This window comes from Larus michahellis, chromosome 1 (genome assembly GCF_964199755.1).
Source record: "Larus michahellis chromosome 1, bLarMic1.1, whole genome shotgun sequence".
NCBI lineage: Eukaryota > Metazoa > Chordata > Aves > Charadriiformes > Laridae > Larus > Larus michahellis.
Genome location: NC_133896.1, coordinates 122,087,223 through 122,113,819, shown reverse-complemented (window position 1 = coordinate 122,113,819; position 26,597 = coordinate 122,087,223). Strand labels below are relative to the sequence as shown.

The window sequence follows — 26,597 nt, the reverse complement described above, 5'->3', positions numbered from 1 at the left end:
TGAAGCCGAAATTTGCTTATGTGCTGGCCGAACGTACGGCCAGTTGCTTGACTTCCAGCCACGTCGCCCTGTATGGCACAACCCAACCGCACAGGCAGTCCAGGGAAAATTGGAGTCAACATCCACTCGTGGCTCCGCCACGTTGCCGGGTCGCTTCAGACTCCAGGCTTCGGGCTTTTTCCCCTTCTTCGGGAAAACCGCTCCCTGGGCTGCGGGCTCCTCCCGCCGGCCCGAGCTCCCTCTGCCGGCCCCGGCCCCGCAGCGCCCGCCCCGGGGCATGCATCCCACCCCGGGGCATGCATCCCACCTGGGGACACGCATCCCTCCCCCTCAGGGTGGGACCGGGCAGGGCATAGGTGTGTCGTTCCCCTGGGAGCATCCCACCTCCCAGGCAAGTGCCCTAAGGGGGACGGCGTTGCTGCCAGGTTTCGTCTTCGGCGGATGCTTGTTGAATTATTGACTTGCGAGTGGAAGGAGTCCAGGTCTGGGAGCGGGGAGAGGTTTAACCCAGACCAGCCAAAAAGTTGGTCTGGTTGCGGTAGGCTCTGGAAGAGCCGGTAAGCAAAAAAGCCAAGCTTTGAGTTACTGATCTGATTCAAGCGCAGCAGGGGGTTGAGACAGGCTCGGAGCACAGTAGCAAAGTGTCCTAACCTTCCTGCTCTTGCTGCTCAGAACTGCTCTGTTTTTTTCTGGAAATTCATTTGGGAAAATTTCCCAATTCCCTAGGTAATATGCGTCGCTAGAATTGCCACATCCTTTTGTATCGTGAGCGGCTTCTGTTTCAGCAGATTGAATTTTTCTGAGGCAAGCTTACCGCACACGCACACGCAGCTCCCCGCTAACCCTAAAAAGAAGCCAGGATGCTCAAGTCGATTGCATGTGTGCTAGCAATGCAGGCAGTCTCAGCAAAAGGAATTCTACTTCCAGTTGCAACAAGCAGAAAAAATCCAAACGCATTAAGCACCTAATTTTGTCTGGGGATCCCTGCTCCTCAATGCGGGAGGTGCTTCTGCAGAGCCCCACAGAAGTCTGGCACCAGTCTGCGCAAGCGGTATCTGCCTGCCAGGGGGTTTGACTGCGAGTTCCTTGCGGGAGGAACCGTGTGTTGCTACGTCTTTGTGCTCCACCTACCAGTATTTTTGATAATATTGCGAAGGCTTCTTGCTTTTCTTCCAGGGGAGCTCTTCCACTGTGGCGGTCCCTCAGAGGGTGTGGGGAAAGAAAATTCTCGCTTTGCTTCAGCCCTGCTGCCGGTGCAGTCCTTTTAATGCCACGGGTTTCTTGGCAAAGGTTTCACGGGTTTCAGCGTGCTGAACCCCAGGCTGTGCAGGTGTGAGGCGTCCTCTGGTTTGCAGCGAGGTGGGAAAGGGCTGCTGCCCACTGTTCAGAAGAGAGGAAAAGGAGAGAAAAGGTGGCGCAGCAGCCACTTCTTTGTGCTGTAGTAAGTGATTTTTTTTCCCCCTCTTTGCATTGTCAGAGCCAGGGCCAGACCTGCCAACTGATTATTAGGTTTAGGACCTTCTTTTTTATTTTTTAATTCTTTTGGGGAGGGAGAAGGAAAGGGAAGAATTTTGGAGAGGACAGACTTGTTATGACCTCAAGAGATGCTAAGCTAAATCTTGAGGATTTTACTCAGGTTTTCTCTTGGGTAGGGATCCATCTGCTAGGAAGAGGAATTGTGCTAAACAAGGACTACTGGATTCCACCCTATGGAAGTCACTTACTTACAAACCTTTCTTGTGGGCTCAGAGACTAGTGACCTTCAAGCACTCCTTAGAGGCTGCCATCATACAGGTTCAAAATAATGTTGGGTCTTTTTTTGTCTCCCCTGACAGTTTCGTTTTTTTTTTTTTACTTTTTTTTTGAAAAAACTCTTTACAGTGTCCTTTCCCCAGCCAGTGGTCTTTCCTACAGCTGATTCCTAATGTTTTACAGGATGACTTACACATCCTGCTTTAGCAGCAGACTAATACCCGGGTTTGAATTACTATTGAATAAGCAGCAATGAAATCTCTATCAAAATAATCAGTAGTTCCAAAAACCACAAACAACAAAACAAGCGGAGTCGAACTAACTCAGCAAGACCATTTGTAGCATCAGGGACGGTGAGTCATTTTTCTTTTCCCTCCCTCAGCAGACTCCATCGCTGCCTCGCGCAGCCCCGGGGAGGGCAGGTGGAGTGGGTAGGGCATGACTTCAGAAAGTTTAAAAAAAAAAAAAAAGAAAAAAAAAAAAAGAAAGCCGACATCACTCAGGTCACGTGATGCCAAGGGACCAATGGAGGCAGGTTCTGGAAAGGGGAACAGTTAAATTTGTAATTTTGGTTGTGTGAAACACTTCTTTGGGCCTCATAAACAACCACAGAACCACAAGTTGGGTACAGAGGCAGTCACACAAGAGCGGGTCCGGGATATTGGTCAGCAGGCAGGGCGAATCGTTTTGACTGCAAACCACAGAGTTTCGTAGAGTGGTAAGCATCATCAACCACAACCGATCCGCTATTTTTTTTTTTCTTTTTAAGAAACAATTTCGGAGTTCTTTTAGCAAAAGAACCTTATAATCTGCTTTGTGCTGCTCCTGAGGCACCGGGATAAAACGGAGCGTGATGGCTGGGAGGAGGGTGGTAGCAATGACCATGCTTCATTTTTCACTCCCCAAGGTAGAAGAAATCATATATTCCTTCACTGTAAAGAGAGAGTGAGTTTTAAAGAGGAAACAATGGCTTCAAACAGCATATTTGAGTCACTTCCTTCTTACCAGCACTTCTTGAGAGGTAAGTGCCATTCAGACTTTCTAAATATACTTTTTACTTTCCCATACTTAAGAAAATGCATGTCTAGAGAGTATCTGGGGACATTCTTGTAGTACATGCTTTTTCCCACTTCAGTTTTCTTTGAGGTGCTCTCATCGGAGCTAATATCTGAGCTTGCAGGAATACCACCTCGTTACTTATCAGTCCGTTAAAGAGATTATAACAAAGACTCATTTAAGCTGTTCAAACAGCCATCGCATGCTTGTGAATTTTCTCTTCATAAATCAAAGTGGGCTAGAATAACTCACATGAATTACTGCAGATACAGTAGCAGTGGCACAAGCCCCTTTTGATTCTTTTTGGCAGAATTATGACTTTTTGAGCCACTGCCATGAAAACTGACAGCCAACAGCATACGGCACATCTTACAGGCTGAAGCACGGGGAGTGAGCTGGTGCGTACAGCCAGCAGAACGTGATGCTGTCTCACTTACGCTAGACCGTCAGCCCGGGTAAAGGCACGTTCACTGGGGAGAAGTCAGAAAAAGCTTAGAAACCTGCTTAAAGTTAGCTGCAACTCACGTGGCTCGTGAAAAGAAGCGGTGTGGATAAACTCAGAGTTTCTGTTGATGCCACGCAGGGCTCAGATGACCGCGAGTTGTCGGCTGCAGCCACCCTTAGAGAAATGAAGCAGTCCTGTAAAGGCTGAGAGAGGGGGACCAAAGGGCTTCACCCAGCAATCTGTCTTTTTTGACCAGTGACCAAGCGCACTCAGAGGCTCCTTCTAACGTTCTCACAACCCCCCGTGGAGCTAATGGTTTAGTCATGGCTTATTCATACGAGTAAGCCAGGGACTGGCACAAGAAACTTGTCCGCTTCCTCGTAACGACCTTCCTAAATAGCTCATGCTACAGCTGAACTTTTCCCCTTTCCGCGCTGACCGCTCAAGCCCTTTCTGCAGCAGGGCTGTGCCCCTGCGGATGACAAGGCTCACAAAGCTCGTCGCTCGTCGAGCGTGGCCGGGGCGCTGCCAAAGTGCAGCACTTCATAACTCTTTATAGTTGCAAACTACATGTTTCCCGGCCTCGCTGGCGGTGTGGGTGTGAGTCATGAGTTATTCGTATTAATAAGCGGGGCTGGGGAATGCGGAAGGCTCGTCCCAGCTGCTGTGTCACGACAAGCAGCAGCTCCGCCGGCACCCTGCCGCTCCTGCCGACCAGCGCTCGCTCGGGTGGGATGCGGGCAGAGGGCAGCCTGCCGAAACGCTAGCCAGCTCTCCCACCTTCCTTCAGTTCTTTTTTTCCCCCCCGCTTCCCCGTGTGTCAGAAGTTTTTCTACGTCTGTCTTTCCTGCCACTGCGAGGGAGAGCGGAATGGCAGCCAGCTGCCCGAGTCGCTGGGGCTCGCAGCATCTTCCAGCCTGGGCAGGGGAGATGCTGAAGGGAGAGCAAGAAGCGGCACACTGCTCTGCGGCGCTCACATCTGACATTTCCTCAGCACCCCTACCAAGCAAAGGAAGCAATACTGCTAGAACAACAAGAAGGATCTTCCTGCATTTCGTCAGACTTTTTTTTTTCTTTTTTTTTTTCTTTTTTTTTTTAGCTCACCCAACTGTTTACTGTTTAATCTGTAGTGCAGGAAGACTTATTGAGGAAATTTTGTGCTTCTGATAAAATAAAAAACAGAGTGAACCTCACGGGGCAGTGCTTGCAGCCAGGGCCAGAACACAGCCAGCCCACGGGACGGGCTGGGGATGGCAGAGGCCGTATCGCAGGCAGGAGCCCAGAGAGCCTGAGAGCAGCCAGTTGGAGACCAAGGACCGATTTGTCCAGAAAAGGTGGAGTCCCATTAAAGCTGGTTAATGCAGCAAGTGATTTAGCTCAACGCTCCGGAGTGGGTTTTCTCCTCCTCCTTATTACAGTTGTCATTATAGTTGTTAACATTATTATAGTACCAGTATTTTGTGTTTCTTCATAGACTGCTAGAAGTCTTGCTAGGCTAGAAGTCTTATGCTAGATACCTTAAAAAATCCAGTTTTGTCAATCCAGGTGCAGATCCTGGTAGGCAGGATCAAACTCCCGCTGTACAGTGCTAGAAAAGCTTGGGCAACGGGGCTTCGGTTGAGTTATAAAGCAAATGTTTCATCGTTGCGAAAGAATATCGTGTTTGAATGTGGAAGGCTGTGCCGGTTTTCCAGCAGTTCCCTTTTTGTTCCTTCCTTTTACTCAAATGAACTTCGCACAATTTCAAAATGCTGGGCGCAGCAAAAGTAACGTTTGGGCCTCCGAGCAAGAAAAATAATCATCCCCAGGGTCGGTTGTTCTCACCCCTATTTCTCAATAGTGTTTACATAGACCAGTCATTCGAAATGTCCAAAACCGTCTCTTTTCTTTTTTTCCCGCCAAAATTTATTGCACTTTCTCTCTTAACTGAAATCGTGAGGTAAAGGGAAAAATAACAAGTTGTTTTCCGCCATGGATTTCACTTTATCAGTCCCTGCAGTTCACTGAGAAGGAAATCCATAACTCTTTTTTAGCCTGATACTATGTGAAAATTGGGAAAAAAAGAGGGGAGTGGGGAAGCAGAACCATTGTTCCAGCCCCTGTGAGCAGTGACAGACGTAGAAAGCCTGACATATTAATTGAATGTGGTACACCACAAAGGATATGGCCCTTTTTCTATCACACCACACCAGGTCCTCGCTTCTGCCACTAGGTAAAGAAATGAGGATTATACTGAAACCTCCCAGTGGCGTGCTCTGCGTGCCGAACACATTCAAATGTTTCACCGGCTCTGCTTTTAGTGACGGCCTCATTTTCCTAATGGCCTCTTTCAGTTTATGGTCTGGGTTTGGTGTTAGGACTACAAGGTGTCTTGCTGCAGTGCAACCCGCAGAAAAACGTCGCTCCACAATCTAGGACTGCATCAGCAAGGCTGTAGTTTAAACTTCTATTCTAGCAAGATTCATATTATATACATGGATTCGCTGGTTTTATTGAGGGTTCAACGCAGATTCGTGTGTATTGGCTGGGTCAACACGGTGATGTCTTTTGGGCAGGGAGACCAAAACGAAACCTGTTGGAGAGTCTTGTGTTAAAGACTGCATGTATAGTTTTTAAAGGATGCCTAGATAATTACATGATATCACCCCACCCCATAACTTCTTTTAACTTCTTGAGGGTATTAGTCTGTCCTGTAAGGTTTCTTAATATTTTGTCTGCAAAGGAAGACAGAGTAACTAATCTTTTTTCAGGGTTATTATGGGGCTCTAAATAGCATGGAGCATAATATTTTCCAGGAGGGCACTTTTTCCTCATTTTTCCTTTTGCTGCAAGGTCTAATTATTTCAGTTTAATTATTTCAGAGCAAAGAAGGTCGCTCCTGGTTTTGCCTTTGTTGTATTTTTTTAATTAATTAATCAAGGCAATGAAGACTTGTGGTGCAACATTTTGTTGGTTTCTTATCAAATGGAAATGAACTGCAGCAGAGCATTTTTACAACACGGAAGAATACACTGTGCTTACTTTCTTCTTAGTTCTAATACGTCTAGTAATGCCCAGCCGTTGTGGGTTTCTTCCTTCGCAAGTGCTAAATAAAACTGCAGCCTGCCTGGACCCGCAGACCCCTACAGTTAGTAGCTACAGTAGCTATAGTTAGTAGCAAGTTAGTAGCTTTGACTTGCCTTGTGATGCAATTTACATTGGCAGACTCCTAAAGTCCCTGGTGCTGTATGTGAGCAGAGGGGGGAGGTGATCGGAGGCTCCCAGCTACCCAAGGCTACATCTGCAGTCTCACACTGTGAGCGTACGAGACCTCCTTAGGACTAAATGTGTGTCTGCAGAGGGTGCTGCGTGAGGAGCAGGGTAGCAAGCTGATAATGATTTCAGCCCTGTAGAATTGGTGACATTAGCAGAAGTGGTCATATACTAGACGTAAACTGCCAAAGACGCGTGTCTCTGGGAGACGCACGGTACCCAACACTGCCACGCATTTTCATTCACTCGCCCAGCGGAAGAGTCCTGTCTTTTCACAACAGCATAAACTGCGCTGTAGGGTAGAGAGAAAGGTTTCCAGCACTTTTGCAGACTGCCTGAACTGTAACAAAGAGTTAATTTGTGTCAGCATTATAAAATACTAACAGCATCTTGTGAATAGGAAATTGAACTAAAGCTCATAAAAACCTTGGCTTACTGGAAGAAAAAACTTGCACAATGTCTGATTTAGACAGCCTTCTCTCTGTTTGAGCCTTTTTTCATTTAAAAGCCTTGAGAAACATTGTGAGACCGGAACACAGGAATTCCCGTGTAGCAAGGGGTAAAGGATCTGACAGAGATGAATACACTGCTTTGCTAAGATCAAGAGATTTTATCCCAGGCCAAAATATTAGACTGAGCGTTTAACCAGTCACACTCAACATAGCGATGCGTTGTGGTGACAGTCTTAGCAAGGACTTAGGGTTGTGGGTGGCGTGCAGATCCCCCAGGCTGGCTTGCCCTTTATCATGTGGCCATTAATAAGGGATTGTTGGATGGCAGCTCTGCCTTGGACTGTGTTTTAGTGCGAGAGCCAAATTCCAGCTCTGAGGTAGCTCTCTGGTGGGAAATAAAAGTATCTTCCCCACACTGCCAGTGTATGCAATATAAAAAGAAAATAAACTGCATTGTTTTCATGACTAGAAGATAATCATGGTTTAGTTTGACTGCTAAGGCATGACCCCAAAAAAGAACAGCCTGCTTATCTTTAAATGCATATGAAGGCCAGTGATATTGGCAACTTTATGACAGTATTTTATGAACTCCTTAGGAATTTTACTTCAGAACACAGAATGAGTATCTGCATCATCCTGTTATTTGGGAAGGGAGAGTCTATACCTAAACCAAGAGTGGTAAAGAAATTACTGTTCTTGGATCTAGAAATAGACATACTTGCTTTTAAAAGCTAAGCAGAAGCAATCCTAAGGAAACAGTGAAGACATTTCTCTATAAAACTGTGAGGTTGTTCAACCAACAGGAGAAGCTCGCCTGACTTTGACACCCCACCGCACGCAGAGGGGACTCGCTGGGTCCCAGCGGTCTCTGCTGTGCCTCCAAAGCAGTGCCTGGAGAGCCGTGCAGGGATGTTAGCCTCAAGCCCCCTTGAGCTGTTGTGGAGAGCAAGGAGGAAATGCAGAGCGGGCTCGGGAGCTAAGGGGGAACGCCACCAGCAGGAAAAATTCAGGGTGGGCTGGTGCTCTGCAGAAGCTGCTGGCTGCAACGCCTCACAAAGTGATAATTGGAGGTTACTCACCCCTGTGACAAGAGAGGGAAACCTGTCTTCCTCCTGCACGCGTGGGGCAATGGTTTGCATATACGAGGCTGCCTCCATCCCTGAAGGTGTTTAAAAGATGGATAAACATAGTGCTTAGAGATATGGTTTAGTGATGGTTTTTGTCAGAGTTACGTTGATGGTTGGACTAGATGATCTGAAAAGTCCCTTCCAACCTAGGCAATTCCATGATTCTATGATGTGTTTGCTCAGACTTTTTTTTCAATTTTTATTTATTTGCTTGTGGTTCCTGTTTTGTTTGTTTTTTCATAAAACAGCTCAGATTGTCAGCTCACTCACTCACTCCTGCTCCTTTCTCTGTGCTTGGTCAGTGGGGCAAGATATGGTGGAAATTTTTTTAAACAGTGGGTGATCACAGCCTAGAACTCATTACCATAAAATACCATTGAAACCAAGAGTTTAGCAGGATCCACAAAACAGCTGTGTCTGTATATCGTAAACAGTTTCTTAATAGGTACCAGCCAGGTAAAGAAAAAATAAGCTTTGGAAGGGTTAAGTTCTCCCATCATTTCTCACTGCTGCATTTCAGAGCACAAACCGATCTCTGTTAAAGCTTGGAAAGAAAGCTTCCCATGTAAGCAGGTCTGTCATCTGCAAAATGAATTGTGGCTTCCTCCAAGACATCTGGTACCGGCCACAGAGAGAGACAGGCCACTGGCTAGGTGAATCACTGGTCTGAGAGAAGGACAAGAAAACATTACACTGCCTTCATTACCTCTCCAGTCGTTTTAAGAGAGTGGATAATATTTGTATAGACTTGAGTCAGCTTCCCAAAGAGTTGATGAGTAGTAGGGATATCTGCTCTCTGAACTGCAGTGATGAACTGTACAGGGTGACAACAGGGGTGGCGTTTGGAGCAGCAGAGCACCTACAAATGTCTACAGGACGTTGGTGAAGTCCATGCATGCACCAGCATATGCACAGTGGTACTGCACGCAAGACACATCAATCTTGCTGCCAAAGGAAATAAGGCTAGAGATTTAAATATACAGATTCCCAATGTAATCAGTTTTCAAAAGAAATACTTTTTCTTCCATTTGGCTCCCAGCAAAGTAAGGCCTGGGCTTATGACCAAGATACATTTTAGTCCAAAACATTGAATTCCTGTAAAGATGTATTCAGACAATTGAAATAGGGGGAAAAAAAAGGACATAGAAGAACTGACTGTGAAAGAAGGGAAGCAGAGAGTGACGTTAGCTGCTACCTGGTAGAGTTTCCAATTCATCCTTAATACTGTCCGCAGGGCTCACCACTTCTGCTTGCAAGTGAAACTTTGTGAAATTGGGTAGTTTCACTTCACAAAGATCTGTGAGAACATTTTCTCCGGCTTTGATCTACTTGGGGTTTTTTTTTCAGCCTGTGCTTTTTTGTTTTGCATTTCTGATTCCAGTGAACCCAAAAGCAGGTTTGGGTTCACTGGAATGAACCAGTCCGAGTGAGGGGCTTGGGGCTTTTTCTTTTGCCTTCTGAGTATTTTATCTTGCAGTGTGTTTTCTGTTGTCTGGTTTCATGCTGAAGCTGTGATTTTAAGATGCGCTCAGAAACTGCCCTTAGGTAGGGTTTTGACTGTAAGTTGTAAGGCTTACCTCTTTTACAAATCTTTCCATGAATGCAGTGCGAAGAAACTTGAAACCTGTCATGTTTTATGTGATTTGCTATAAAAATTTCACTCGGCTGTACGTAGGGCAAGCTCTGTGTTCCTCATCAAATCAGCAACCTCAGAAGGCATTGACCCAGCCCTTCAAGTGCCTTTTTGCTTTTTGTTGCCTTTAAAAGAAAAGGATGACTGTTTGCAAAATACCTTGCATGTTCGGAGTGATGCAGCACAGCGCGGGGCCGAGCATCTGTTTCCTTTGTGACAAATTTCTTCCACCTTCTTAGCCCCAGCCCTGCCTGCATCTCTCATAAGCCCATTTTCTAGCCAGTTTTATGGCATACACCTGTGCCATGCCGGCCAGACGCGTGCCTTGGAGGTATCGAGGCATGTACAGGAGCCTTGACCAAGCAGCGAAGGATACCGAGCTCCATAAGCGTTGCTGAAGTTGCCTGCTTTGGCGAAGGCAAGAGGTGTGAGCGTGCTGAGCTGGGGCCGAGAGTGGGGTGTCCCAGCCTCCGCAGTGGGCAGCCCAGCCTCCCTGCCTGCCAGCGCTCAGGTCTCCCTCTATTTACACTCGCCGCAGTATCAAAGGGTAGTGGAAGGCAAGCTGGCACAGCAGAATGAAAGCTTTCATGTGTCTAGCATGGGATAACACAGACAGATGCAACCGCCTGGGCGTAAGTCACCGCCAGCCAGCCCCTGGGAGACGTCGGTACACACCATGGTGGTGGTGAGCGGGGGCGGCAGACGTACCTCTGGGTTTTCACTACTGTTATTATTCGAGCTGAGTAGATTTAAGTTAGCACTGCTTTACGCCCACATGCCTGCAAGCACGCTTCCCCTTTTCTCTGTAGCCATGACCAGAAGCAGAAAGCACTCCCCAGAGCCAATTCTTAGGGATAATATCCTGTCTTCACCCAGTCAGGGACAAAATGGCCATCGAATGCAGTGGGGCTGGGGCTGTTCTTTAAGAATAAAGAAACCTGTGAGAAAAACATGGAGATGAAGTTGTGAATAAGACGGAGGTGAACTCCGAATGCCAGTATTGACATGAAGGCTGAAAGAAATGCAGCATTCAGGTCCAAGTCTAATTCATGTGACCCCAAGTGGCAGAACTATTGCTTGAGAATGAAATTTTTTGTCTCTTACCTAGGAAATACTGGTGTGGAACACTATTTATGTCATATTATGCACAGTTGTAGAGGGAGCTTGGAGTTGTCTGGGATTTTTTCTCTGGTTGGTAGCTGTTGGTTTGTACTTAGCTTGTACATCAAGGGTGTACACCTCACCCAGCAGACAGGGGAGGTGTATTTCCTCACTGCGCAGTGAGGAGAGTCTCTGAAAGAAATACTCAGCATAGAATCACGGAATAGTTTGGGTTGGAAGGGACCTTTTAGTCCCCCTGCAATGAGCAGGGACATCTTCAACTAGATCAGGATGCTCAGAGCCCCACCCAACCTGACCTGGAATGTTTCCAGGGCCGGCGCAGCATGTACCGTGTCCTGGTCTTATACAGGACAGAGAGGGACAGGACTTCTGTGAGTGCAACCACAGCTTTGGAAAGCAACCCTGAAAGTGTTTTCCAAGTAAGGGGCAATGAGGAGGAAAGGAGGAGGCCTCATCTGTGTGGTCAGTCTCCACATGGCAAGGCTGCCATGGCTGCTGACCATCTGTACGTGTTACATATCATCCTGGGCGGGATACTGATATGAGACTACGTGCTATGCCCACTATATAGGAAGTTACTATACAGTTACTAGATAATATCAGACTTCTGTAAAATGCTTCTGTTTTTCAGGACCTATACGTAAATGAGCTTTGGGTTTTGCATAGGTTGGGTGTAACAGAATTCATATCTGGAAGATATGCTCAAGACCTCATTAACTCCATTTGCACAGCGGTCAGCAAATCAGTTACTGCAATATAGAGTGGTTTAATTGCTCCTATATGCATTGTCCAAATGCTTTCCAAAGAAATTCAGTACCACTTTGTGTGTCGCACCTCTGTGGACTATGGGACAGGGAGCTGCGGAAGTTACTTCATGTGGGGTCCTAAGCAGACCCAAGTCCACCAGATCACTAAGCACGCTTCTACGACAACCTGATTCCTGTTTTGTTGCCACCATTTCATCTGAACCCAAGGTTGGGGGGCAGATAACATGTGGAAAGCATTGTGCTTATGACCCCAGCTAGGGAAATGGGGTGAGCCTGGAGACTCATCAGGTAGGTTGCCCTCTCACTAGAGAAAGGACAGTACAGGGAGTCGCCATGTGGTTTGTCCCCCACGTGCCTTCTAAGGACTTCCACTAACACAGCCTGGAGAGATGGCCACCTCTGAAAGGCAAAAAGACACCTTAGTCTCTGCAATGATTCTCTCTAGCTTCTGCACCAAGACTGTAAAAAGAGATAATATATGGTGCTAAACACCCACTCATCTTTTACACTAAGCATAAAATAATTTGTGTATTGAAACTAAGATTCAGATCTCGTATATGAACAGGAACTTATTCTGGCTGTACCTCACTGCATGGGAGAAAATTATTTGCTTTTCTAAATGAAATGGAGTGTCTCAAGCACAGTATGTTGGGCTATTGTGGAAACTAAATATTGTGAATGGCTGCCTAGGTAAAAAGTGATAGGATAAACTTCTTGAGTTCAAAAGTGGTGAACCACTTGAATTTTAGTGTAACAATCAGAACTTTTATTTTTGTGGGGTTTTTTTCTCCTAATAGGGATGACAATGCAAATAGCCATTTTTTTATGGTTTCATACACAGTCCAAACAACTTTGAGTACTACTTTTGAGAAGTGATATTATTTTGTACTGATGGTTTTAGGCACATGTATTTTACACTATGCAGCAGAAAAGCTACATTAGTCCTAAAAAGGTTCTTTCCTGTACTTCAGAGGAATGATCTTTACCAGTATGAACACTTTTATACCTATAGAAGTCCATTCCCATTTGGGAGAGTGCGCTGCTATAACTAGACATGTACCAACATGAAGAGGGATTTATGGCTCCCCTGTGGGGTGAATTTATGTCATTAGACAGATGTCTATACAAGGACAAGGTTCACATTTTCCTGGGGCAATCAAAGCTGCCCAGTATTTTGTGTACATGGCACCTGATCCAAGAGCCAACGAAACCCGTGGAAAGACCTGGCTGACGTCCTTGGACATTGGATTAAACCTGTGATGGCTGTTCTCCTCCCAATAAAGGTGCTAACAACCCGAGGTCACACTGCTGACAGCCTAGGTCAGTGGTCCCTTTTCACAAGGCTGTCCTTACACCCTCGCACACATGAAATATGGAGGGTTGGGGCTGGGTCTCCTTCTGCGTGGCAACCTGCCTTTTCTTTGAAGTGGTGTCCCGGACCTTTCTGCCCTGTTTCGCCATACTCACAAGAGCTGCTGAATAAAAAATGGCACCGTACAAATTAGAGATCACATTTCCAGCATCCTGCTGATGGGCCAGCTCCTTTTCACAGGCTCATTAGGGTAGCCCCCTCCCGCTCCTCCCCTTCCCTCTAACACCTCTGTGCCCCGGGCACATCCCCAGCCCAAGCGGAGATCGGCAAAGCAGCTCCCCAGACCCGCGTCCTCCAGGTTTTGGTGTGTTGCTGCTTTGACTAAACCGCACCAGTTGGAGATCAAAAGCGCTATTCAAACAGAAGCGGTTGGAGGTTTTTCAGGCTGTCTCATCTCCCCTTTCAGCCTTCAGAAAAGCCCATGCGAGCCCGAGGGATTAGGAAATACAACAGATCCCCGCTGTGTCTGAGGGGATTAAACGGTGTCGTACAAGCTCAGGGCAGTGGCTGGACAAAGAGAGCACCCTTGGTCTGCCCGCAGCTTTCATACAGTCCTTGCAAAGGGCATCAGGGAGCCAGGGCTGTCCCTGCCCCCTGCCTGGGGTCTGGGCATCCTGCCATAGAGCTGGGAGGTGGCTTCCCCACCGGGTATCTCCACCCGTCCTCCGCTCTGCTCAGAAGCAAGAGCAAAATCCCACGGTTTGCTCCACAATACCTATGGGTAAATATAGGAGCTCCTTCACAGCAGCAGCGGGGTTTGGCTTCACGACCCTGGGCCAGCTAAAGCAAGTAGAGGGAGGAGAAAAGATCTTTCTCAGTAAACAGTTTTTCAACATGGTTTTCATTTTCAGCTTCTGAGTTATTCTCTCCCTGTCAGACATGCTCTCATTCATTCTTTGATAATTTCTTCAGCAAGTGCTGCTCAGTCTCCAGCTTGTTCACAAACAAATCCTGGTCGTGAACAAATCCCCGCAGTCCCCACAGGAGAGACTTCCCTGCAGGAGTTGCGCAGCTGCCGACCGAGCAGCATGCACAGCAAACCAAGGCAACACGAGGTACCAGCTCAGTAGATTTTCTCCCATGTGCACGACTTAAGCCAGTCATTGAGCATGCCTGCCTAAAACTGTAGCCTCCTCTGAAGGCTCAGGCTAATACAACTTGTTCACACAGCCGTCTTGGTAAAAAAAAAAAACATCCAAAACATGATTTAACAGAAATTTGTTGTGAGATTCCAACTTGGTTTTTCAAAGAAAATCTTTTCACTGTTCCCCGAATTCCTTTCTGTCTGAAATCCCTCACTTGCTAACATCTCAGCCCCTTTTCTTGCAAGTTCTTGTTGGAATTTTTTTTCTGCAGGAAACACAAGCAACATTAAGGCATCCCTTATTTGAAACTGCAGTTCAAAGAGAGATTGAAATCAGAATTTGAAAAATAACCTGTATAAAAACATTAGCTGTCCTATTTTAGGAGATAATTAGCTGTAGCAAAGTTTCCCTCACTTATTTTACCTTGGTGAGAAAACAAACTACCTTGTCATTGAGGTTTTTATAAAGTGCTGCTGTGAGCAACATTTGCCGCGAACAAATTAACCCAAACATTTCGAGTGTATGACTTACATTGCTAATTTTGCTGATAGTTTTCATTTCTGCATCTGGAGACCAAAATGCCTTCAGTTATCACAGAATGAAGGGGGAGAAAAAAAAAAAAGTGGATCGTATATTTGGCTGCATGAAAAAAATCCATACCAAGCATTTCTTTCCAGAACCCAGGGCAGAAGGGAGGGTGAGGAAGTCAGGAAGAGAGCAAGAAGGGGAAGAAGTATTTTATTGTGTGGCAGAAGCAACGTGCCTGATTTAGCCTTCATATTAGCAAAGGTACTTTACCTCAGCAAACCTCTGGGACATAGTACTATTTTCACTGGGTACTGCGTTTTCCAGCTTGAATAGGGCATGCTCCATACGTGACTGGGGGGGATCGGTGGGTGAGGGAGACATCAGCCCCAGCTGCTGACATTTGAGACACAGGTGCTTGGAGCTGCCTTTGCCAGCCAGCCAGAGCCGGAGTAATGCAATATAGGCAACTCCCACAGGTTGCACTCTGAGAATAATCCACTGGCATTTGTTCGGGCTTTTTTAGAAGCTCGGTGTTTGAACTAAGTCCTCCGTTGTTCATAACATCATCCTGCCAGCTTATTAAATTATCGACCTTTTCTTCACTGGTATCTTCCCACTTTGGTTAGAATTAGATGCATACAGGTGGCCAAAAGAAACCGTGCTTCTGTGCCTAACACCTGGTACCGGCCCCCTTTGACTGTCATGTCTGCAGCCTCATCCCTTTCCAGTTGATACAGAAAGGCAGAAAGGGGTGGAAGGACTGGCTTCTTGTGGTGCTGGGATGCAGCTCTACTCTTTAATTTCTAAGCTTGCAGATAGTCCTGAGACAACAGGTTGTGTATTTGGTCCTTTCTATGTAAGTGGTGAATACACCTACAAGGTTTCTGATTTTTTTTCCAAAACCTCAAGTTTAGCAGACTGTGCATAGGATGCCACAGGATGAACAGATGTGTGTTTCTGTGAATTCTCGCTTTCCTTTTCCCAGCCTCTCCTAGAAGGCTTCTGCACGAGACTCAGCCTGTTAGTTTAATTTTGGTAATGCAATGAAATCAATGCAAAGCTCAAAGGAGGTGTGTGCTGGGTGTAGGAGGAAGAACAGAGGTAGGAAAAAGAGAAGTATTTCTAGACTAGTTTCCTAGCCTCTTACGTTTTCACATGTAGCATACACTAATAGATGTGAAACTGGGTAGACAGCTTGTGTCAGAGTTCTGATGCAAGTTATGATGTGGTAGATAAAAAGTGATGAGGATATTAAGCTCAAGGGTTGGTTCAAGTACTAAAGATTATACCTGCGGTATTATTTTTTTTCTTTTTTAATCCTACCGTGGCATTACCTTTCAGTGTGCCTTACAATTAATAAATAATACTAATCATGCCGGCTTGCATTCTGCAAGAGCTATCAGCACAGCACAGGGTATGTCCCCCACCAAACCAGAAGGCCTTTGCAGCATTAGTAGTTAATTCCTTTGTGAAACTTAGTGTTGGACCTCTGTGTTCCTGTGACTGGGCCCCATCCAACTTTAGTATGCTAATATGAGCCTTTTTTAGTGTTGCTATTTGGAACTGGAGTGTACCAAGACCTGTCTCAAGCCACAGCGGATGCTAATGATGTGATCAGTGACATCATAAATGTTCTTGTCATGTTTTTAAGGAATAGTTGGGGAAGCATGTAGGATAGGGATAGATTGAGATCTGTCTCAAGTGCTATGGGTAATTATTTGGTGTATATTAACTCTATTAAATCCAAATGCTCTCATCGTGTTCTTAATGTGGGCCTTCCCCACAACCAGTGTAGTGTGGTGAAAAGCTCTCATGCTACTGGGGCTGTAGGAAAACTTCTCATGAGAATTTTTCGTCTTCTTTTCTGGGTAAGCCTTGCTTCACTGGGAAATTTCAAAAAGCTAATTTGGGTTGTTTATTGAAAGCATGCAAAACCACTAAAAATCTTCTCCATGGAAATGTTGGGCTTATGGTAAAATTTCAGACAGAAGCAGTGCGCATTCTGAATTCATGGCAACTCTAGTTTGACGCATTTAAAAAGACAAGACATGCTGCTCTAGGGAGAACTGATGAAGGCTGATTTCCTACAGACATGGGTCTTGTGGCTGCATTCTCTAACAACCGATAAGGCTTTAATCTGATTGAAGGTTTTTCTCTTCCTGAGGAATCTCTAAAATCTCTCTTGGGCACCCTTCAGCTGGGAGCACTGACAGAGCCTCCCTGCTACTGACATGTTTTGTGAATGCCATAGCAACTTAAGACCACTTCTGCTCTATCAAACTTAGTTAAAGTTGTCCCACAAACCAGAAAAGCCAGGGGAAGTACAGAGAGGATGGGAGCGCTCAAACAAGCACTGCCTCCACAGAAAAGCAGGCTGATAAAGGAGCTTTGCATTTCAGTTTGGTGTGCGCTGGGCCAAAGTGATACACAAAGATAGTCAAATATATTCAGAAGCTGCTTAAACTACTCTGGGAATAGCATGTTCCTCATCTTCATGGATGAAGAACCAGGGAAGAGTGGTCATATCAGAAGTCCGTGGGAGCAAGAAGTGGAAACAGAACCTCAATTTTTTTGCCTTACAGTTCTGAGCCAACTATCTGCAAAATGATCTCTTGTTTACTTTGAATTTCAAATCTGATGAAGTTGATGTTTTCATCAGAAAGTTACCTTAGCATTATTCGTTATTTCAGGGCTCAGATAGTGTACATCCAGAGCTGCAACTGGGCAATCCAGTTCAAATAGCAAACCATAAAGAAAATCCAGGAAAAAATGTTTTCCAATTACTTCTGAGCAGCAGGCGAACTTGAAAATATTATGAGCTGTTTGTGGACAACATGGGAACAGGAGAAGAAATAAAACTAGCTGACAATCAGTTTGTGATACAAGACTCGTTCAGCTCATTAGAATTTCAGATCCAGGAGAAGCGGAGCACTGGGTTTTTTCTCCATCCTGGCTTAGCACCACCTTGGCAGTAGGTGATGCTTTGCACCTCCCTGTGCCAGCAGAGCAGGGGGGACAGGCCATGGGCAGGGAGAGGGTAGGGAGTAGGGTACAGTTGAGTCCTACCAACCCAGCTGGAAACATCACTGCTTGGAGACTCCCTAAAAACCTCCCAGGGTCCAACAAAGCTGGAGGTTGGTGTTGCAGGACAGAGAGATGTGTGAAGAAACTACACAGCCATTTAGAAGTGTTTCTTCTTTTCTTGCAGAAAATATTTCCAAAGGAAAGCTTATTTTTTTCTGAAAATTTAATTCTAGAGCTATATTTTTTTTTTCTGATTTCTCTAGTGTTGATCTGCCGCAGCACTGGGCTGTGCCAGGAAAGCTTGCGGGTTAGAGAGCCCTGCTGCAGCTCTGCTGCACAGCCCGCGCTGCCGTTGGCACGGGCTCCACCTCTGCCAACAGAGGCTAACCTTTGGCCAGGCATTTATCAGACCAGGGGCAGAGCGTGTTTTGCTTTCCCCATATCTAACTTCTGAGTAGAAACCCAGGCTGGTACCTTGCTGGTTTGCAGAGACAGCGGGCTTCTCTATAAGGTAGCCCAAACCACCTTGAAAAACAGAATGTGCTTCTTGAGGAGCCTGAGCAGTGAAGCTTGGGGCAGGGTTTTTGCTAACACTGGGGTGAAAACGGGCAGTAGGAGCTGCTCAGCGGCGGCGACGGGAGCCCTGGTTCTGCCACAGGCTCTGGTGCTGCTGGCTGCGAGGGCCGTGGCTCCTTTGCCTCCTCGGGCCACATCTCCATTCAGCCAGTCCTGCCTGGTGCAGGGGGACAGCACAGCAAAGAAATCGCGCCATCCGCATCCCTGCTGGCCATCGTGCCGTGGGACATCAGCGGCTGCCACACAGACCGGAGAGGAGCTGAGCAGCTTGGGTGCGCCCTTGGTGCCTAAGCGTAGCGCAGCGTACTTCCTTAGTAACTGCTTTTAGGTGGAATAACTCAAAAAGCGAGCAAGATGGAAGCTCAGCCTTTCCCCTCCGACGCGGCCCGGCCTGTACCGCACGCTTCTTGTTTTGCTCATCAGGGGAGAGCTGCAGGAAGGAGATAGGTCTGTCCCCTCCTCGGTGCCCTGCCCGGGGTGCACCTGAAACCCCCCTCCGCGGGGTTTGAGGCGGGGGGGGGGGTGGGGAGAGGGGTTGTAGAGAGAGGGACCCACCACCGCCCCTCGCCCCGGCGTTACGGGGAAGCTGTCGGCCCTGAGCGGAGGCATCCTGTTTGTTGAAAAACAAGTGACAGTTGCAGAAGGGTTGCGCGAGCGAGCAAACCGCAGGCCCTGCGCGGGGCTGATAACGAGCCCTGCGCCGCTGCTGCAGCAGTTCCGTCCCTGCCTCACGACGGCGGGGGGGTGCGGGGGGGGGGGGGGTGTGGAATGGCGTGAGCCTCGACGGCGCTTTCCTGTTTCGCGCTTCTTTTGGGTCCCCCCCCCGCCCCCCGCCGCCGTTGCTCGCTGTTGAGTTCTGCCGCATTTTTTCAGTTACCGGCTGGTTTCTCGAAGGGGCCCTCCCCTTGCTATAAGCGGCGGAAGGCCGGGGGCTCCCGCCGAGGGCTGAGCAGGGGGGATCAGGGCCCCGGCGTTCAAGGAGGCGGCTGCAAATAAGTCTTCTTAACAGCGTGTACCTGCCGGCAGCGTGGGGCTTTGTGAGTTCGCACCCACGCCTGCCTCCCTGCCGGTGCTCCTCCGCCTCAGACTTCAGAGCACTTTAACGAGGCTTCGTTTAACCCCAGGTCCGGAGGAGACCAGAACTGGTAACGCAAAGGGAAAAGCATTTTCGGGCTCAGAGGCCGCCTGCGATCAGGCAAATAGATCTGTGTTTAAACCTCAGCGCAGTGCAGACTTAGACCCCGGTTCTGCCACTGTGCACGACTCTATTGCCGTGACCATCGCCGGCTCCCTTGGGTCTGGTGGGAACCCTCTTGCGGTGGTGAAGTGTGTGCATGCCTGTGCGTGTGTGGTTTCTCTTTGCAGCATGAGGAGCCCTGGCTCCGTGTACAGCTACGTAAATGATGCTACCCGCCTCTTCAAAGCCAGGCACACGTGTGAGGGTTCGAAAGCTCAAGCTCGCAGCTATACAGGCTACAAAATTGTTGGACACATGCATCTCCCTTTGCGGAAAGACGACACGTTCACCGGGCTTCCCGTGACTTAGGTTTACTCGGTTTTGAACACCTCACTGTAAGGTTCAGCCATGTGTTAACATAAACGGCTTTCCATTCTTTCTCTCTGACCAGAATGCTGGGACTAGCAGAAAAAGCATTTTCTTTCTTCAACCAAGAATGTTATTTTTTCTTCAACGATGTTGTCAGAGGGCTCTTTCTTCGGAAAGGTATCTCAGGACATGCTTGGTCAAGCAGCTTGACCAGAATTCTTATTGGCATCAGTTACATAGTCCTGATATTTATTTTTTTCCTTTGCTAAAAGATGGGCTTCTGGTAAGGAATTAATTTTTCAGGAAAAAATACGTTGGAAAATTGCTTCAATAAAGTGTTGATTCACTTTGTTCTTATAAAAGAATAATAGTAATAATAAAAATGTGGACGGCATTTTAATTTCAAATGCTGCCAAAACCACTAGCTTTTGAGTTTCATGGTTTTCCCTGTGACTTTGCTCTCTTTCTTTTTCCTAATGCGTTCCAATGCTGTGCTAGGAGCCGTACAAATGTATGGGAAAGCACCCTGAAGAATTTACAACCAAGAAACCAAATCAAAGATAGGTGAAGGGAATGGGGTTACTGGACCAGTACTGATGAAACTTGGTTTGTGAGAAGCATGAAATGAAACAAAAAGATAAAAATGGTTTTGGCAAGAGCTAGCATAGTCACACAAGTGTGTGGAGGAAGTTAGAGAGCCCTCTGTAAGGCAAGGCTGTCTGAAGTCACCTTGCTTTCCACAAATTACTCTCCACCCATGCTTTCACTTCTCTCCTAGCTGCAGCAAAACCTCTCAAATGTTTGTGGTTTTTTTTGGTTGCAGCCTGTCTCATTCTAGCCCAAACACTGCGATCCCTCAGGCCCTTCTAGGGCTCCTCTCCCCTCTGCGCCTTCCCAGTGCAAGACCTTTCCTGCTCCTCCCAGTCGGGGCATCACAAGAAGTCCCACTCCGTGGCCACCTCCTGCCCCATCACCCGCTCTGTTATCCCGCCGTAGGGGCCTCGTGGCCAGTGCTGCTCTTTGGTGGCTTCCCCTCTCCCTCCCATCTGGTACGACGTTTTCTAGGATTGCGTACCCCCTGTCTTCCTCCCTGCCCGGACCATGGGAATGCTTGCAATTTTTCTTTGCCTTGTAAGTGGGTAACCCCCAAGAAATGTTTTGGCAGAGCTCAGACATTGGAAGGGCATTGATATTCACGTGCTAGCAAGCATTTAGACTGGGATCTTCAAAGGAATCTAGGCAAGCCACCACTGATAGGCTTCAGAGTAACTTGCACATCCCACTCCCTCAGTCATTCAAAGTCTCGGTGCTTGCTGCGGCGTCTCTCAACATAGCAAGTTGTGATGATAAAGTGGAATAGGGATTCATGAGAGACTGCTGCTGGATCAAACGTACTGACTTCAGCTTATTTGTTTAGTGCTCGAGGCTATTTTTTAAGTGACAGAAAATGAAGAAAGTGTACTTTCCTGTGCCATTTATTGTAAGGGAAACGTACATGACCTTCTGTATTTAGTAATGCATCTGCATTGGTTTCTGTTGTAAAAAGTCTTTTTCAGACTTACATTTCCTTGCCACACAGCATACCTGAAGAACAGGGCAAATAGTGAGCTGCCTCTTTAGCCGTTGGAGCCAATTACCAAAAGTTGCTACAAACAACTATTCTAGCCAGCGTGGTGGTTTTCCAGGGCTTGTTTCCTTTGTCTTTGGAGTCAGGAGGTGAAAAACAAGCTGGCAGCTCACCGGTCTCGTCCCCCTTCCCACCCCCTGCAGTGGGATGACAGAGGATCCCCCAAAGACCAGGGTCCCACAGGGACCTGCGCCCGGCTGCTGCGAGCGCACCGGGCCCCCATCCCAGCCGCTCCAGCCTGCCCTGGCTGCCCTCACTTAATAGAGATACTGTTGCTTTATAAGTTGTGGTAGCTTTTTATTTTTCTGGCACGAAAAGATAGCCTTTTGGTGTATGGCTTGCTTTTGCTGAAGCCTTTTGTGCTCTCTCAAAGATAAAGAGTGGAGAAACTCCCAGGTTATCCAGACAAAGCTGTCACAAGGCAGGGTTTAAGGGTTGCTGGGTACTTGCTCTGATGGGTTTTGAATGCTGTAGTAATAAGGATTCTTTCCATCCCTTCCCTTAGGTCATTCACTGGGAGAATTTATGGTTAGGGATTTTTCCTTAGCATTCAGCAAGTTTCTCTTCTTTTCATCTAAGTCACCTAGTTACTGTAGACTATTACAGTTTATGAATGTGTGTTCGCAGTATACAATATAGAGGTATATATACGTGTGTGCATATGTATAGGTATTTCCATACACTATGTGTATGCACATTGTCTTTTATTTACTTTACACCCCAAATAATACCTCTTCTGCGTTTTACACCCCCTAAGTGTTTGCAGGATGTGCTGACCATGCCATGTACTCATTACTTGTCCAAGGACAAGCTCCCCAAGCTGTCCTCATAAACCCGTTCCTTGAGCCTCGTCAAATCACTCTCCTCAAATCACCTGCTCGCTCTGTTTCGAGGGACTGTGGCCAGCAGAGCAGCCCCGCAACCTGTCCCCTGGGCCTGCTGGGAAGGCAGACGCTGCTGAGACCCCCCTCATATCTCTCACGCTGTCTCTCACGACTGTGCCGCATTGTGCCATGTGAGGGGGGGAGTGCACAGAGGTGGGGGGGGGCGGTGGTTTTGCATGGCATGGCTGGGGGCCGTGGTTGAGGGGAGAAAGGGACTCCTTCTGTAGTCCTTCAATGACGGCTACGTGAGCTGGGAGCCTTGTGTCAGCCCTTGATGCTGGTATTTTACATCACCGCTGGGACCTTGAAGACTGGCCCAAAACAGCCTATACAAAGCTGGCCAGTGGTCCTCTGTATAAAGCCACCAAAAGGATCTTCTCTGGGGAAGATGCTCTTCCGCTGGGGCTGGCTCAGAGCATCCCCTGAGGTGCTGTGACCCCTCTGTTTTGGAAACTTACTCCTGCGTGTGGATTTGCTAGGTGGACAGGGATGGAGTGAGACGTCCAGAGCGCCTGCTCCAGCGCTGTGAGGGAGCATGCGTGAAGGCGAGGAGGAAGCAGGGATGGGAGGTGGGAAGGAAAGGTCTGAGACGAGCTGAGATCGGGCACAGAGGGCTCTGTGGGCTGCCCTCTGAGAACCATCATCGTCCAGCTCAAATAAAACCTAAAATACTCTGGTTTACATGCTTCGTCCCTTCACCCCCCCTCATTCAATTCACAGCTACCCTCCCAAAATCAGCGTAGGTAATAATCACTTTATTCTGAACTGAGACTAATTCTCCTCGCTGAGCTGGCTGCTGCGTAAGAGCAGATGAAAGAAAGCATCCCTGCCTCAGACAGTTTCTCAGTTTAAAAAAAAAAAAAGCCAGAGACAACAAATGGACATGTAGGCAGCCAAGACAGGCTGGCAGGCTAGCCATTGCTCTGACAGCACTATGAACCAATTTTTTGTAGGTACCACAGCAAAGGAGGACTTGGAGGGTGACATTGGGACAGTATCGCATGGTGTGCAACAAAGCGAGGGCAGTGTGGGGGAAGGGTAGAGGCATTTGTTTGAAAAAAATGTCCTAAATGGTTGGGTAACAGCACAGGGCATCACAGGCTGGCAAGTGGTGCATTCGGCCCTTTGATCCCAAAAGGCAGGTGATAAGCAGGGTGGGGTGGGCTGTGAGCCTGTCTTTATTCTGTCATGGGAGCACCACAGGTATGTGGCTGTGCCGCTTGCTGCCATGTCTGCCTGGGGATCAGAGGAAGAGCATGGCACACCGAGCACTACAGAGCTAACAGGAGATGTGTTTCTCTCCCCATTCCCCCACCGGCACCAGGGTAATCCTGGGCCATGCCTTGGGTGATGAACCTGCTAGGTGTGTGTGTGAATCGTGGTCCTCCCGAGTGGGTGTGAATAGTCACTGGTGTTTCCCCAGAGGATGCAGAGCAGAGTGGTCCTTCCTGGGTGCTACAGGTTGGCACTTGGTACCTCTCTGCACAGGTCTCCAAAGGAGCCTGCTGGTATCTTTACCTGTTGCCAACATCAGTTTTCTTTGCTTTTATTTATGCTTTCTCTTCTATCAATGGAAGAAGCTGCTCCTTAGAAGACAACCATAGTTAGCGGCTATGACTTTATGGTGCCGTGGTTAGCTTTGATTTCATTGCGTAGTTACCAGAAGCGTGAATGCGATGCCATTTGCCCCGATGAGTTTCACAGAAAGTGAAGCTGCAAAAAGTATTAGGTTTTCTCTTGTGGGAAGGCGAAAGCCACACACGCCACTGATTCCACCACAACCATTCCTTGGTTGCTGACAATAGGCGGGCTGGAGGTAAATGGGGCACTCTGCTGGGCCACAGATAGGGCTGGCTGGCCACATTTTTTCCAGCAGGATTTCACATTTATTTTGCCTTATTCCCAACACGACCTTTTTGCATTTGACAGAACAGCAGAGAAGTGCAGTGGTGCCACCTCACCCCTCACCTCCCAAAATTAGCAGCCGTGCTGGGGGAGAGAAGCATGGTGCAGGAGCCTGGACTAGAGAGCTGATGGTGCGTGGGAAAAAGCTTACGGATGGGCCTTCCCTCCATAGAGAACTTTTGGGGTTTTTATTTAACCTTTTTAGTCTTATTCCTAGAAAGCCTTTCTTAAGTAAAATGCAGTAATAGTGCTAGGATTGGAAAGAAGCATAAAAACCTGGGGTTCTACCAAAGCCTGCTGTAGGTATGAGATGGCCATGAACTTCTATCAGTACGTTTTAAAACAGACTATATGGTGGTTCATTGTCTATTCCCTGCCATCTAATTTGCAATACAAATAGCTTTCTACTGATAAGGGTCTTCCACTCAGATGACCACAAAAGCCATTATTTGTTAACTCGAGCTACTGTCAAAAATAGGTCCGTTTCCCTGACAGGACAGCTAAAGGAAAAGTGTCACTATTAAACATCTCTGTAATGTGTTACTGTCTCAGAATATTTTGTTTTCTTAAAAGAAAGCCATACATAAAACAGCTTTTATTAATGACTGGCCTGCCAGAGACATTCATTTCATTAAAACCCAACAGGTATCAACTCTTCTGGAGAATTTGTCACAAAGCCTTTGCAGCAGTTCCAGACCATCCCTTTAAATGAAGATAAATCCCTCCTTGACTATTTGTGGGTATCCCTGGTTTTTTAGATGCAAAGCCACCCCTAAAAGACTGGGGTTTAGGATGAAGGATATTTGGCAGCTGCTACAGTCAGCTCTTCTAAATCAGTTAATTTTGTAAAGGCTAGGGCTCACATGAATGGGCCCCCCGCTTTTCTTGATTATTGAAGTTCATTGCATTCATTGGGAAGACACGAAGGCTGTAGCGGTGTTGGCAAACCTGGAAGTCCGAACCCTCTGTGCACTGATCAGATGAAGCAGAAGCAGCAAGTCTACATCCCTCCCCAGGGAACACAGCTAATACCTCACATGTCTTTAAAGGAGAGAGGGCAATTCATGTACCCGTTCCTTGTCATTTTAGGAGAAGGTTGTGGGTGAGTGAGGTGTCAGGAAGGATCTTGCTTCAGGGGAGGCAGTTGCTGGATAAGCCTTGAGCTGAGCTGGCCAGTAGGCACAGCAAACCCATGGTAGACTAAAGCATCGACTAAGGGATCAAACCTGGCTCACATCCTCGTCAGCTGTCGGTGCAACAGGAGGGTACAAAGAGTGCTGCTCAGGCTGTCCTTATCTGGTTTTCAAAGCCGTGTCGCTTACTTCAGATGCATTGTGTGGTTGGTGCTGGTGGCCTGGATGCACGGCTTCCTCAAAACCGCAGGGCAAAGGCTGCTGCATGTGTGCTTGGTGAACGCCTCTGGGTAGTTGGGGCTTTTTATGCAGTGCTAGAGCACATATTTAAAAAAATCCCTGAAATGCAAGTGCCTGAATTCTATGAATTACTGTGAATCAGCCTCCAGTAATCTTGCTGCCCAGTAAATCAGGAAACACAGGGCGTTGCGCAGCCCACTTGTGTGCTTTGGGCTTTGCGGCAGGCTGCAAGCAACTAATGCGTGTACCAAGGGCCACCGGGATTCCGGAGCAATCCCTGTTGCTGTCCGGATATGCCTTACGGAGAGTTAGGAGCAGGGGGCAGGGAGACATTGATGCGTTGATAAGATGGCACGACTGGAGCAGATGAGAGTTTCTCCTCTTGTGTAAGAGGAAGGTGCCAGGGAGCAGCCTCGTCTCTGCCTTGAGGACAGATGCATTCGCTCTGTGCGGGAGATGCTGGTGTGAGCTCTCCTTTTCGTCTGCCTTCACTCCAAAGCAAAACGATGCAGCTGATACACAGGAGGGCCAAATGGTTGCCGATGGAAAAAAAAGGCATAAAAGACGTGACGACAGAGAGCTGTAAAACTAAATGTTGTTATTCCTAGTTTAAAACAAACAAACAAACAAAGAATCTCTCTGACCTCTATGAAAGAGTTTTCCCACTATGCTGAATTAGCTGTCTTTTCTTATCGGTATGAAATAATTCCTTCCCTAATGCAAACAATATGCTTGTCATAAGAACAACAAATAGCTGTGAAGCTCACACTGTAGAAATTTCTGGAGGATCAGCAATACTGACGTGACTCCTCTCCTTATGAATTTGCCCCTGCCTCTTCAGGTCAAGTCTTCGAATTCAGCTCTTCAGATTCTGCAGTTAGAGCAGAAAAAAGCAAGCTATGAGACCAGAACTATAAAAAAGCAAGCGGTAGTGTCTGGACAAGGGGGCTTGGGCAAAGCTTCTCCTCTGGATCAGTTCCCACCTGGGGCAGATGCAGCAGAGATGATTGTGGGGAAGGAAAAGCACGAAGAGAATCAGAGAGAGTTTTGTAGGGACAGGGAGGAATCCTA

At 47.4% G+C, this 26,597-nt stretch overlaps 1 protein-coding gene across 4 annotated transcripts in view; it reads left to right on the top strand.

The window, feature by feature from the left end:
* Positions 1–1,368: 1,368 nt before the first annotated feature.
* Positions 1,369–26,597, top strand: part of RUNX1 (RUNX family transcription factor 1) — a 176,088-nt gene continuing 150,859 nt past the window's right edge. For 2 of the 4 annotated variants that reach the window (XM_074601680.1, XM_074601669.1), the window contains exons 1-2: positions 1,369–2,470; positions 2,660–2,773. In XM_074601680.1, coding sequence (XP_074457781.1) covers positions 2,719–2,773 — 55 coding nt within the window. In that variant the 5' untranslated portion in view covers positions 1,369–2,470; positions 2,660–2,718. Of the gene's footprint in view, positions 2,774–26,597 lie in introns of all 4 variants that reach the window. The other 2 variants (XM_074601707.1, XM_074601699.1) reach the window with 1 other exon arrangement.